Source organism: Jaculus jaculus, chromosome 2 (genome assembly GCF_020740685.1).
Source record: "Jaculus jaculus isolate mJacJac1 chromosome 2, mJacJac1.mat.Y.cur, whole genome shotgun sequence".
NCBI lineage: Eukaryota > Metazoa > Chordata > Mammalia > Rodentia > Dipodidae > Jaculus > Jaculus jaculus.
The window spans coordinates 48,744,886-48,759,089 of record NC_059103.1 but is presented as its reverse complement, the minus strand read 5'-3'; the positions used below and the strand labels follow the sequence as shown (position 1 = coordinate 48,759,089).

Below are 14,204 nucleotides of genomic sequence, written 5' to 3'. Positions count from 1 at the left end.
GCAGATTCAAAAGTTAGGATACACCAGAAGGACTAATACAATAGAATGTGCTTTGATATTCTATCCACACCAAAAGCTTGAGGGATAGTTCTCTTACATGGAAAGTAAGCTCTAAAGATGGCTCAAGTTAAATTTTCAGCAATATAAATGGGGAGAAGTGATGGACAGCCTGTATTACTTCATCAACTTCCTTTCAGTCTTTGTTTCTAAGTCTCCTCTACAAATCAGCACTGAATAATTGCTTCATAAGCTCATCCTGACTTAGATGTCACATCCAATTAATTGATAGCAACTGGTAGACAGTACAGCAGAGGCACTCCTTAGCTCGCCATTGCTGTCTTTCCGTGGGTCATTCAAACTTGCCATTGAGCTCAGGACATAGCTGTTGGTAGAGCCTAGCATGAACAAGGCTCTGAGCTCGGTCTCCAGCACCACATAAACTGAATGTTGATGGTGCACGCCTAATTCCAACCCTAGGGAGGTGGAGGCAGGAAGATGGTTAAGATCATCCTCATCTAGATAGTGAGTTTGAAAAGTAGCTTGAGCTATGTGATACCCTGTCTAAAAAGACAAACAACAACAACAACAAAAAAAACAAAAAACTGGTAGTTGAACCTATACATAAAATGAAAATGATTTTCACTCCCTCTTGGACTCTCAAAGTAAAACAAGAGAAAACTAAAGAAGCCAGGTGTGGTGGCACATGCCTTTAATCCCAGCACTCAGGAGCCAGAGGTAGGAGGATTGCCATGAGTTTGAGGTCACCCTGAGACTCCATAGTGAATTCCACGTCAGCTTGGGCTAGAGCGAGACCCTACCCCAAGAAACTCAAAAAATAAAACTAAAGAGATACACTTCCTTACACACACACAGAAGTAAAGTTTTATGTTCTTGTATGCATTATTACTCAATAATAATTCTCTAAAATGCTTTTGAAGAAGCTGGGTAGGTGCTGGGGGTATAAGTCAGTGGCAGAGCACATGCTTAGGAATATATAAGGCCCTGGGTTCAATCAAAATAAAATAAACAGTAAAAGTTAAGACTAAAAACAAAAGCCAGAGCCAGGCGTGGTGGTGCACACCTTTAATCCCAGATCTCGGGAGGCAGAGGTAGGAGGATCGCTGTGAGTTTGAGGCCACCCTGAGACTCCATAGTGAATTCCAGGTCAGCCTGGGCTAGTGTGAGACCCTACCTTGAAAAAAAAACATAGCCAGATTCTTAAGGAAAAAATATGCTTTATCTCACTAAAATCATTACACCATTTATTTTTAAAGACAAAAAGCCCTATCCATTTTTTTTTTCAGTTTTAGTCATTAACAGGCACTAAATTCAGATGTTACAATGGGGTCTCCTGGAGAGAAAAGTCACTTATCTAAAGATCTGATTCCATTAGCACAGAAACACAAAAGTCTATTTAAAGGAAAAAAAAAGGTGATGTTCCTGAAAACTGAGTCTATACTTTTTTCTACATGTACAGCTTCATAATACAAAGGAATTTTAGAGCCACTTCATAAAAGGACAGAGCAAACCCAAGTTTTGTGTGCACACATAGCCTCACGTGTACACCAGGGGGCTCCCAGGTCCCTCCCGGGAAGCAAGGGCCGTGTGTTGTGCATGCAAGTGACGGTGTCCACAGCATTTACGTACTGTACAGACGCAACCTTTAATTATACATACATTTGATAAAAAAGGAAAGCAGATTTGTTGTAGAGTACACGTTCCATTTTTATAGCATGAGAACAGTACAGTCAACTATTTATCCTGCCCTTACTGACACTGACCGTCTAGAATCTTTGTGATGTAAAGACAGACATCTGTCCTCCTTCACGTGACCGACTGCCGGGAGGCCCGTCTTTGGCTTTGCTATTTACCACCGTGTGCAGCAGCTGCCTGTTCGTCAGCTCGTCCTGCACGTTCTGAACAGGTTCCAAGGAAAGGGGAGACCAGACGCTCAAAGTGCGCTAAGGTGAGGACCATGAGGAGCCCGGCTGCCCCGCAGTATGTGGCCAGTACGGTGTCCTCACAAGGGAGGTAGCACTTAGACAGGGCATAATCTCTGGACGTCAGGCTGCCCTGGGGAAAAGAGGGAGAAGGTATGCAGCATGAGTCCCAGGACAGCTGTGCAACTCAGAGCCAAGGGAGGTGACCTGCAGGGTTCCCTCAGGTGTGATGGGGAGGGAAGAATCCTCACCCAAAACCAAGTCACCATTTAACACACAGGTAAAAGGAAGGCTTGGGGAGCGGGTCTGGGATGCTGATCCCCCATGAAAACGTGTCCCTCACATAGCAGGCAGCCCAAGGGAGTATCCAGAGAGGCACATGGAGAGTCGGGGATACAAGAGTACTTTCCTGCCATTTGATACCGAAGCAAGGAATGTCACCCAAGGATACCCCTATGTCCCCATGTAACGGTGGAATCATATGAGCGAACCTGGTCGCTTACTTTGAACTTGAAAACACAGGGACCCCCTTACCCTTTTGTGAAATAGGGCAAAACATAAACACTGGGTCCAGGAACCCATGATTAAAAGGAAGGTGCTAAAACATCAGGGAGTCAGGATTCATTGAGTCAACACCTTTCCACCAACCTGCAAATGCTGTAGCGCTATCTGCTGGGGCAAAGGGGGGGGGGGGGGATGACTGGATATGCTAATGAGCGTGTAACAGCCCTGGGACAGCGCCCTCTGCCGGCAGGATGAAAGCCTGGCCGCTGCTCCTCCCCTCCGGGGAGCCCACCCCAAGGTCAAGTTCTTATTTGTTCCCAGGCGGGTGATTGGAGACAGGCAGTCGGTCCGATTTAGTGCGCCGAGAGAGCAATCGGTTTTCTGGTTTTTGTACATTTTTACTGACTGCAGCAACTAAATAGTTGATGACTGTGTTAATTTCAATACTTAGGAAAGCTTTCGGACAGAAATAAACTTGTACGTTACCATGATGAAGCTGGGGTTGTTTCTGTTCCTCCAACTGAAGGACGGCACGCTGAGCTCGGGGGTCCTTCCCGCGTGGAGCACCTCGCAGGCGCTGTGCGTGTGACCGCTCAGGACCAGGCGGGGCCGCAGCCACCACAGCAGCTAGGGGCCAAGGACAGGCAGGCGGACAGTGAGCGCTTAGGCCTGACCCCTGCAGGCCCCTGGCTGGCCTCTGTCACTCATTCTGCTGTCTAAATGCGAACCTTACTACTGTAGGAGTGGATTGTTTCCCCCTAAACTTTTTCTTTTTCTTTTGTTCACAGTAAACCTCTTAGGCTCTTACCCATCCTATCACAGAGTGTCATTTATTATATCTTATTGTTTTTATAAATATATTCCATGAGGGGCTGCAGAGGTAGCTCAGTGGTTAAAGGTGCTTGCTTGCCAAGCCTACAGGCCTCATTTCCCAGTACCTACAGTTTGTTTGCAGTGACAAGAGGCTCTGGCACACCCAGTTTCTCTCAAATAAATGAAAAAAATATATATATATACCAATATATTTCATGAACATAGTTATATTTGAAGTATTTATTTCTAACTCTAAATGCTACATATTAGATTGGTTTTTCTTAACTATGCATAATTAAGAAAGTACATTTTAAACTAGAACCCTAGAAATTGGACTTTGTAAGTGTCATTTACACTTCCCCGTTCATTTAAGTTGATGAAAACACTTGGAATGGGGAAGAACATGTGAGAGCATTGCTGACTGGGAATCAGGAAATCATAAAAGAGCTACTGAAAAAGAAAACAAGGGAGAATGACTTAAATGGAAATCCGAGATGGTACCCAAGCCCTCTCCACCCTGCAGCTGGCCATCTTCAAGACCCGGTGTGTCCCTGATGTGCAGCTTTGGAAATGTAAGTAAGGGAGAGTGACATTGGCATCATCACACACGGTACCTTTAGGGAGGCCTCCCGAGAAAGCACGTCGTATCTCTCCTTGAACGGGATAGTCCTTTCCTCCAGAGGGGCTGCATCGTCCCCTGAGCAGTTGGCATCACTGGTCCTATACAGTGGGTAGTGCTGTCCAGGATTTAAAGAGGTGTCGGATGGGACTTTCAGGTGGCCTGTCCCCATCAATGCCACTCCCTCCCCTTGCTCACCTGCAGCAACACTGGGGCGGATGCGGGGAGCCGCTGCCCACCTCCACACTGGCTGGAGCCCGGCACCTGCCGTTCAGAAGTCAGCCTGTTAACCCAGCAAGTGTGCTATTCACCCATGGGAGGTGGGGCGGGCGAGCTGGGTGACGGACAGCGCGTGCTGCGGCCAGAGCAGAAGGCCTGTGCTGTTTGAACAGTCTCATACCTCTCGGGAGCAATTCAGTCGACGTGAAATCTCCATGAGGCCGGCTTCGGCTTCTGAGCAGATGTTACAACCGTCCCCTTCCATGGCGACACTGTTGACCATCACAAAGCTGGGGCAAACAGGAGCAGGCAGAAAGTCAGGCCACTGGGGCTGATCGTCATGCCCAGGAAGTAGCATTCCGCATCCGTAATACGAAGAAACAAGCCCAGAGCCGCCTAAGTTCTAATAAACTAACTGTTTTATGAGTTGATGCGAACAAAACAAAAAAAGAGCATGACAGGAGCTGGGTCCAAGATTGGAGAAAGGATTTCTAACTCTAAACTTGGAGGAAATCCCACAACAGAAGCCTGAGAGAAAGATGCACCCGGGCCTGGCATCCAATCAGAAACATGTCCTTGGTCAAGTTACTGAGTTTCTCTGTCTACCTGTGCAAGGGAGGATAGGACCAGGAAGCCCACACCATCAGCTTCTGAGGAGTGAATGGAACACCACCACAGGTGCTTGGAACAAAATATGGATGCTGTCCTCACTCCATGCAGTGCATCTAGGGGACTCATGGGACAAACTGTCCTCACTCCATGCAGGGCATCTAGGGGACTCATGGGACAAACTGTCCTCACTCCACGCAGTGCATCTAGGGGACTCATGGGACAAACTGTCCTCACTCCAAGCAGTGCATCTAGGGGACTCATGGGACAAACTGTCCTCACTCCACGCAGTGCATCTAGGGGACTCATGGGACAAACTGTCCTCACTCCACGCAGTGCATCTAGGGGACTCATGGGACAAACTGTCCTCACTCCAAGCAGTCGACCCAGGAGCTCATGGGACAAACACACATTCTGCACATAACTCTGGAAACAGCCTTTGAGAAGTGATACAAATACATTTTGATCAAACAGAAAGGTGCCTTTAAGTAAAAAATTTTAAGGTGCCTTTAAACTATATGTGCACATGTCCATAGCTCTAGCTTCTTGGGAGCTCAGGAGTTCAAGACTCACATGGGCAATGGAACAAGAAGACCCTATCTCTAAAACAAAATCAAAAAGTGTCACAAAGGCCACCTTTACAAAGTAGAGTGATATAGCAACTGGGGACGTGACAGGCAGACACATGCCCACAGTGGCTACAGTGTCACAGACTGACCGGTTCACTGAGAGTTGGTTTCAAATGTCCCATCAACTCCCACAGTGACCCCAAGTACAGTGAGGGAGGGACCATTGCCCAAGATGCTGAGTCACACAGTGCATGGGACTGACCCAAGTGTGGCAGTCGCCTCCGAAAAATGAAGTGTTTGGGCTGATGGCATAGCTCTGTAGTTGTATGTGTTTAGTGGACACAAAGTCCTGGGGTCCATCCCCAGCACCATATTGAAGGTGAGGGGGGTGGAAAAGAAGAAAAAGTGAAAATATTCTGAGGAAGGACTCAACAGGAATTCACAAATCGTACTTACTTAACTCCTTTCAAAGAAAACAGCATTTTAGAGTCGAACACTTTCTCAAATCGTTTCACTCTGTATTTGCTCATCCTATATCCAAATGTAAAAAAGAAGCATTTTTCAGAACAAGCCATCCTACAACTATGGAATTACAATGAACATGAAAAATCACTTTCACGAACTGGCATCATTATAAGTTAAAGGCTTCATCTGACCCCAGGTAATTAAGGTTCAAATCTCAGCTCCACTACTTAGCATGAAGCCTAAGGCAAGTTACTTAGCTTTCTGGGACAACAGTATCCTTACTGGAACAATGAGAGAAGTAACAGAACCACGGTTAAGTAACTGAGATAATATATAGAAGTAAAGTACTTCTCTACAGCCACACCACCCTGCCATATCCAATCTTGTCTGATCTCAGAAGCGAGGCAGGGTTGGTTCTGGCTAGTACTTGGATGGGAGAAGTAAATTGTAAATTAAAGTACTTAAAATGAACTAGCACATAAGGATTACAGCACCATATAAAAGTGAGCCATTAAAATGTAAGTGAGCCAGATGTGGTTGATTGCTCATGAGTTTGAGGCCAACCTGAGACTACATAGTGAATTCCAGGTCAGCCTGGGCTAGAGTGAGACCCCCTACTAAAGAAAAAAGACAGAAAGAAAGAGAGTGAAAGAGAGAGAGAGAGAGAGAAGGGAGGAAAGGGAAGGAGGGAGAAAGGGAGGGAGGAAGGAAGGAAGGATGGATGGATGGACAAAGGGACGGAGGGACAGACAGGGAAACAAAAACAGCAGTTGGGGAGATGGCTAATAAGACTGGCCACACAGCATAAGGGCCTGAGTTTGATCCCCAGAACCCATGGAAAATGATGAGTGTGGGGATTAGGAAGACGGCTCAGCAGTTAAGGGTGCTTGCTTGCAAAGCCTGCATGGCCCCAGGGTTCAATCCCCCAGACACCTACATAAAGCCAGACAAGCATTTGTTTGCAGCAGCAGGAGATCCTGACACGTGCACATGTGCGCATCACACACACACATTTGCAAATTCATTTTTTAAAAAAAAGCTGAGCTAGGTGTGGTGGCACACCCTTTAGTCCCAGCATTTGGGGAGGCTGAGTTTGAGGCCAGCCTGGGGCTACAGAGTGAGTTTCACGTCAGGCTAGGAAAGAATGAGACCCTACCTCAGGATGGGGGCCGTGGGGGTGGGGTGGAAGGGGGAAGCTGAGCCTGGTCCTACACACCTGTAACCCAAATCCTGTGAGGAGCAGAGACAGGGGAATGTGAGGCTCACTTGCAGCCAGTCTGACCAAAATCAGCAGCTCCAGGTTTAGCAACTGGAGTCTCAAGGGAACACACCCAGCAGGAAGGCACCCAACATTCTCCTCTAGGCTCCTCAATGCCCACAAGGCACACATATCTGCACACACACGTGTGCAGATACATACACACAGGCAAATAAATATACTTCAAGCTCAATATACCCCGAGGACACATACAATTCATTCACGCCACAGACCTCTGTTGAGGGTTAACATGAACCACAATGTTTGAATCCCGTAAGGAGTTTCCATTCCAGACTTCCATCTCTGCAGGAAAACAGCTTTCCTTGGGAATGCACAAGTAAGGTCTTCCCCTGGACACCGGCAGCTTAGGATGCTGCTGGTGTAACATGGAGGTGGGGTGCTCCGGGGCACTACTCACTGATAGTGGAAGCCGATGTCATGGTTACCAACGATCACCTTCAGCTGCACATGGCTGGGGTGTCTGAACATCCTCTGAAAGCGCTGCACATCATCTGCCCACGCCTGAGGGGAACGAGATGTGCTGCGGGGAACCGCAGACCCTCCTCCCCGTGGCTGACACAGGTTCCTATTTAGACTACAAGTCACTCCCCAGGCCAAGCCAGCGTTTCAATTCTACAAACTGCTTCCTACCCCAAGCCAACTTCTATCGATGGGAAACGCAGCCCAGGGCTGGAACCTGAGGAGCTCTCCCCACTCAGACACCTCATTCCGGGAAGGTGACGTCTTGATTCATGCCACAGAAAAGAATTTCAGTAAGAGCCAGTACGAAGCAGTGGTGTTGGTAAAGTAGAGATGAGAGAAAGTTAACCTTTTAGATTTAAGAGCTAGCATTAAACGAATGTTGAAGGTTAGAATAACATAAAGACAGAATAATAAGCCAGGTGTGGTGACACACGCCTTTAATCCCAGCACTGGAGAGGCAGAGGTAGGGGGATCACTGTGAGTTCAAGGCCACCCTGAGATTACACAGTGAATTCCAGGTCAGTCTGAGCTACAGTGAGACCTTACCTCAAAAAATAAATAAATAAATAAATAAAACAAAATAACAAATTTGGAAAAATCTTGAAGGCGGTTAAAGTTAGAGGCCAAGTGCAGCTCAGTGGTAGAGCACTTGCCCAGCTTAACCCCCTAGTCCATCAAGAAAAATAAAAAGAATATGAAGTTCAATTTCCATTTCAACATGTCTCCTATGATTCTGGTGACAAGTGAAAGAACACCCATCTTGCCTGCTTCTCCTTTCCCCAGGAGGTTCATCCATACACTCTCTAGACAGATCAATATAAGACTAGCCAACCGGGCTGGAGAGATGGCTTAGCGGTTAAGCGCTTGCCTATGAAGACTGAGGACCCCGGTTCGAGGCTCGGTTCCCCAGGACCCACGTTAGCCTGATGCACAAGGGGGCACAAGCGTCTGCAGTTTGTTTGCAGAGGCTGGAGGCCCTGGCGCGCCCATTCTCTCTATCTGCCTCTTTCTCTCTCTGTCTGTCACTCTCAAATAAATAAATAAAATTAAACAAAAATTTAAAAAATAAAATAAAAGACTAGCCAACTAACATAAGGTTTACCCCGGGTACGAATCCTACCTAAGGATCTTCAGGTTAAGACTGTACCTAAGGGAGGCAGAGGTCAGGGCCTTGCACACGCTAAACACCCTGTACCGTGGAGCTACACGCCTGCCCTAGGCCTACACATTTCTAATCAGTACCAAGCAAAACTCCCAGCTCAAGCCAGTACAGCTCCACAGACCTATGGCGAGTCCCAGAGGGAGAACGAGGGTGTGTGATCCCAAATCCTACCTGGGCAGAGCTCCACTTCCCTTCATCAAAGATGTCCCCCAGAATGAAGACGACTTCCGGCTGCAGCGACCACAGAGCTGTTTGAAAGGCTCGTTCCATTTGCCACTCCCTTGAGGACAACAGGAGAAATGAATGCAGCGGCCGGTTTCCTGGGTGGAGCTACCGTGCCTTCTGATCCTCCACCTTGCATGACCCTTGTAGCCCCGCTTTCCAGCCCTTGGCTGTGGAAGGACCAATGACTCTGTATCAAATTAAATGTGGGAAAGAGAGTCAGTCAGCCCTCCTATACCCTCAAATGCTGAGGTTCTGTGTGGTGTCCATCTGGGCATTAAACTGCACCCTAAACCCATCAGTCCATCAAGAGAACCCCAGGAATTTGAGATAATTAAATGCAGTTTCCGGGGCTGGAGAGATGGCTTCGTGGTTAAGGCACTTGCCTGCAAAACCAAAGGACCCAGGTTCAATTCCCAGTACCCATGTGTCAGACACACAAGGTGGCACATACATCTAGAATTTGCAGCGGCTAGAGGCACTGCCATGCCCATATTCACTCATTCATTCATTCTCTGTCTCTCTTTCCCTTCTTCCCTCTTTTTCTCACTCTCTTAAATAAATAAATTTTTTAAACTTTCTTTTTTAAATGCAGTTTCCAGTGATGGCCAATTCAAACTGATTTTGCAACATACTCAAAAGATGGCATGTAGCTTGTTTCTTTTTATTCTTTTTTTTCTAAAAATTATTTATTGATTAATTGATTGGAGAGAATGGTAGGGAAAAAGAATAGGCACACCAGGGCCTCCAGCCACTGCAAACGACTCCAGTTGCATGTGCTAGCTTGTGCATTTGGCTTACAGGTGTCCTGGGGAAATCAAACCTGGATCTTTAGCCTTCACAGGCAAGCATTTTAACAGCTAAACCACCTCCAGGCCCTGTTTCTTTTTATTCTTTTTGTGATATAACAGGTAGAAACCAGAGCTTTATGAATGCTAGAAGAAAGCTCTGCCAGTGAGTGACAGCCCAGGTTTATTTCTTTCAGGGTTTTGTTTGCTTGTTTAGTTTTGCTTTTTGTTTTTTGAGGCAGGATCTCATTCTAAGGCTAATCCGGAACTCACTCTGTAGCCCAGCTAACTTTAAACTCAATCTTCCTCCTCAGCCTCCCAAATGCTAAGACTAAAGGCGTGTGCCACCAAGGTTCCACTTCTTTTTTGTTTGTTTGTTTATTTGGTTATGCTTTTGGTTTTTTGAGGTAGGGTCTCGCTCAAGCCCAGGCTGACCTGGAATTCACTATGTAGTCTCAGGGTGGCCTCGAGCTCACAGTGATCCTCCTACTTCGGCCTCCCAAGTGCTGGGATTAAAGGAGTGCACCACTATGCCCAGCAAGGTTCCACTTCTTACGAGGACCACTACTTCCGAGTTAAGGGGAGACAATGGAAGAAAGAGACCAGCCAGTGTCAAACAGCATATCCAGTAGAATTCAGACACATTAAGTGATCACCCTGAAGATGAGTTTACAAGCCAACAAAAAAGGCTCCAAGCTATGCAATCTGACAGACACTAAGTTAAAAAGCATACCTCCATTTATTGAGGGATGCAGCCTTGAGAACATGTCTACTCTGACTTCCAGTGTCTTCCTTCGTAAAGGAAGAGCGTGTGGTGAGGCGCTCTTGTTACCCCAGCACCCAAAAGGCACGGCCAAGGCCAGGCTGGGCTACACAGAAAGACCCTATCTTCAAAATCATTCATTCCAAGTAAACACCCACTTCCTTAGGACATGACAGTTGCAGGATTAAGTCACACAATGTCTGTACAGTGACCAGACATGTAGCAAGTATCCAAACCTCTCCATGACCCTCAGCCCACCCCCTCTCCTCTCTAACCAGCTCCAGCCCATGTCATTTTCCTGAGGACCCCAAACTTTCCCTCCTCCTTGGGGCATACTTGGGATACTTTTCCTCCAATGGGGAATGTTATGTCCTGGTGTGTAGGAACAAAGGAAAGTGGCTTTAATCAGCAGGTCTTCCAGGCACTAAATAATCATTCCTTAAAGGTCTGTCAGTCCAGGAGAAGGGGGGTCAACACCACAGCTGAAGAGGAAAGGTGCTAGGAAGATCTCAGCATTAAAGGTGACTTACAAAGACTGCCAGCTTTGGGTTCAATTCCCAAGCCACTCAAGGAAGCAGGATGCAAAAAGAGGTTCAGGCATCTACAATTTGTAGCAGTAAGAGGTCCTGGTACACACATACAAATAAATTAAAAACAATTTTTTAACAAAGCACTCCCCACGATGACTGGCTGCTACTCTCACTGCACATAACTCCAACCCCAGGGTGAAAACCAGCAATCTCGCTGAAAAGGGCCCTCAGTGGAAAGGGGGAAGGAAGGAGGGAAATGATGGCACCAACACATGATGTGTCCATAGTGTTGGGCCTTGAGAGGCCCGGATGTGAGCCTAGCTAAGTTTGGCGACCTGTCTCTGGCAAGCTAGGACTCAGCAGGGCACCAAATAACCTCTGGCCTGCCACTTCCACGTAGAAAGTTAGAGTTCCCACGCGTGCGCGTGCTTAGCACCAGTCATCTCAAAAGTCACGGCATGCTCATGGCCCTTATGCCTTATCCCCTCCCGAGATCCCCGCCTTCGTCCTCACCACTATATAAACAGCTGCCTGTTACAATAAAGCGAGTTCCTGCTTTGATGAGACTCTCGGCTCGGTGGTGTGTTCCTGGCCGTGGACACTCACCCTCCTCCTCAACCCTGTGGGAGGAACCAGCGGGTCTGGTCCTTCGTCCGCAGTACCTGCTGGGGGAGCCCAGCACATACAAAATTTCTACTTAATTTAAAAAGGGGGGTGCTGATGTAGCAGGATACAAAATAAATACACAGAAATCAGTAGCCTTCATATATGCTAACAACAAACACACAGAGGATGAAATCAGAGAATCACTCCCATTCACAATTGCATCAAAAAAAATAAAGTACCTTGGAATAAACCTAACCAAGGAAGTAAAGAATCTATACAATGAGAACTTTAAAACACTCAAGCGAGAAATTGCAGAAGACACTAGAAAGTGGAGAAACATCCCTTGTTCCTGGATTGGAAGAATCAATATTGTGAAAATGGCAATCTTACCTAAAGCAATCTACACATTTAATGCAATCCCTATCAAAATTCCAAAGGCTTTCTTCATGGAAATAGAAAAAACAATCCAAAAATTCATTTGGAATCACAAAAAGCCTCGAATATCTAAAATAATACTAAGCAACAAAAAAGAGGCTGGTGGTATCACCATACCTGATTTTAACCTATACTACAGAGCCATAGTAACAAAAACAGCATGGTACTGGCACAAAAACAGACATGTAGATCAGTGGAACAGAATAGAGGACCCAGATGTAAGCCCAAGTAGCTATAGCCACCTGATATTTGATAAAAATGCCAAAAATACTCATTGGAGAAGAGACAGCCTCTTCAGCAAATGGTGTTTTGAAAACTGGATATATATCTGCAGAAGGATGAAAATAGATTCTTCTCTCTCGCCATGCACAAGAATTAAGTCCAAATGGATTAAAGACCTTAACATCAGACCGGAAACTCTGAAACTGCTAGAGGAAAAAGTAGGGGAAACCCTTCAACATATTGGTCTTGGCAAAGACTTTCTGAATACAACCCCAATTGCTCAGGCAATAAAACCACAGATTTACCACTGGGACCTAATGATATTACAAAGATTTTGCACTGCAAAGGACACAGTGAAAAAAGCAAAGAGGCAACCTACAGAATGGGAAAAAATCTTCGCCAGCTATATATCTGATAAAAGATTAATATCTAGGATATACAAAGAACTCAAAAAGTTAAATAAGGAATCAGCACATGCATCTGGAATTTGTTTTCAGTGGCTGGAGGCCCTGGCACGTCCATTCTGTGTGTCTTTCTCTTCTCTCGTTCTCTCTTACCCTCTGTCTGTCTTTCTCCTTGCAAATAAAGAAATAAAAATATTAAAAAAAAAAAAAGTTAAATAAGGAATCAAACAAGCCAATCAAAAAATGGGCTATGGAGCTAAATAGAGAGTTCTCAAAGGAAGAAATACAAAGGCATATAAGCATCTAAAAAAATGTTCTACATCACTAGTCATCAGGGAAATGCAGATTAAAACTACATTGAGATTCCATCTCACTCCTGTCAGATTGGCCACCATCATGAAAACAAATGATCATAAATATTGGCGGGGATGTGGAAAAAAAGGAACCCTTCTGCACTGCTGGTGGGAATGCAATCTGGTCCAGCCATTGTGGAAAACAGTGTGGAGGTTCCTAAAACAGCTAGAGATTGATCTACCATATGACCCAGCTATAGCACTCCTAGGCATATATCCAAAGGATTCATCTCATTTCCTTAGAAGTACATGCTCAATCATGTTTATTGCTGCTCAATTTATAATAGCTGGGAAATGGAACCAGCCTAGATGTCCCACAACAGATGAGTGGATAATGAAGATGTGGCACATTTATACAATGGAGTTTTACTCAGCGTAAAGAAAAATGAAGTTATGAAATTTGCAGAAAAATGGATGGACCTGGAAAGTATTATACTAAGTGAGGTAACCCAGGCCCAGAAAGCCAAGCGCCACATGTTCTCTCTCATATGTGGATCCTAGCTACAGATGATTGGGCTTCTGCGTGAGAATGAAAATACTTAGTAGCAGAGGCCAGTAAGTTAAAAAGGAGACATAAAGGGTAGAGAAAGGAAGGGAGGAAGATACTTAATAGGTTGATATTGTATATATGTAATTACAATGATTGTAATGGGGAGGTAATATGATGGAGAATGGAATTTCAAATGGGAAAGTGTGGGGGTGGGGAGGGAGGGAATTACCATGGGATATATTTTATAATCATGGAAAAGGTTAATAAAAATTTAAAAAAAGGGGGGGTGCTGGAAATATGGCTTAGCAGTTAAGGCACTTACCTGCAAAGCCAAAGGACCCAGGTTCAATTCTCTAGGAGCCACATAAGCCAGATACACAAGGTGACACATGTCTGGAGTTCATCTGCAGTGGCTTGAGGCCCTGGTGCGCTATATTTTTTCCCTCTCTCTCTCTCTCTCTCTCTCAAATAAATAAGAAAATATTTTTTTTAAGTGTGGTGTGTACATGTTTAATCCTAGCATTCAGGAGGCTGGGGTAGGAACATTGCCATGAATCTGAAGCCAGCCTGGGCTATAGACTGAGTTCCAGATAAGCCTGGGCTAGAGTGAAAAATAAATAAATACATGGGGAACTCCCCAGAGGGGCTGGACCTTGGTATCAGCCTAAGTCCCAGACAAAGCCTAGGAACTGAAGTTTCTCTCTGGCCTAATCTAGCTCATGCCTCCATTAGCCAAAACTCTCCATAGAA

The 14,204-nt window shown here is 45.7% G+C and overlaps 1 protein-coding gene across 2 annotated transcripts in view; it reads right to left on the bottom strand.

Annotated features, from left to right (window-relative positions):
* Positions 1-1,218: 1,218 nt before the first annotated feature.
* Mppe1 (metallophosphoesterase 1) overlaps positions 1,219-14,204 on the bottom strand; it is a 30,979-nt gene continuing 17,993 nt past the window's right edge. For both annotated transcript variants that reach the window (XM_045144473.1, XM_045144472.1), the window contains exons 4-11: positions 8,813-8,921; positions 7,415-7,518; positions 5,730-5,804; positions 4,277-4,385; positions 4,075-4,140; positions 3,872-3,994; positions 2,931-3,071; positions 1,219-2,073 (exon numbers count right to left, since the gene is read on the bottom strand). In XM_045144473.1, the coding sequence (XP_045000408.1) occupies positions 1,864-2,073; positions 2,931-3,071; positions 3,872-3,994; positions 4,075-4,140; positions 4,277-4,385; positions 5,730-5,804; positions 7,415-7,518; positions 8,813-8,921 (937 nt within the window). In that variant the 3' untranslated portion in view covers positions 1,219-1,863. The remainder of the gene's footprint in view (positions 2,074-2,930; positions 3,072-3,871; positions 3,995-4,074; positions 4,141-4,276; positions 4,386-5,729; positions 5,805-7,414; positions 7,519-8,812; positions 8,922-14,204) is intronic.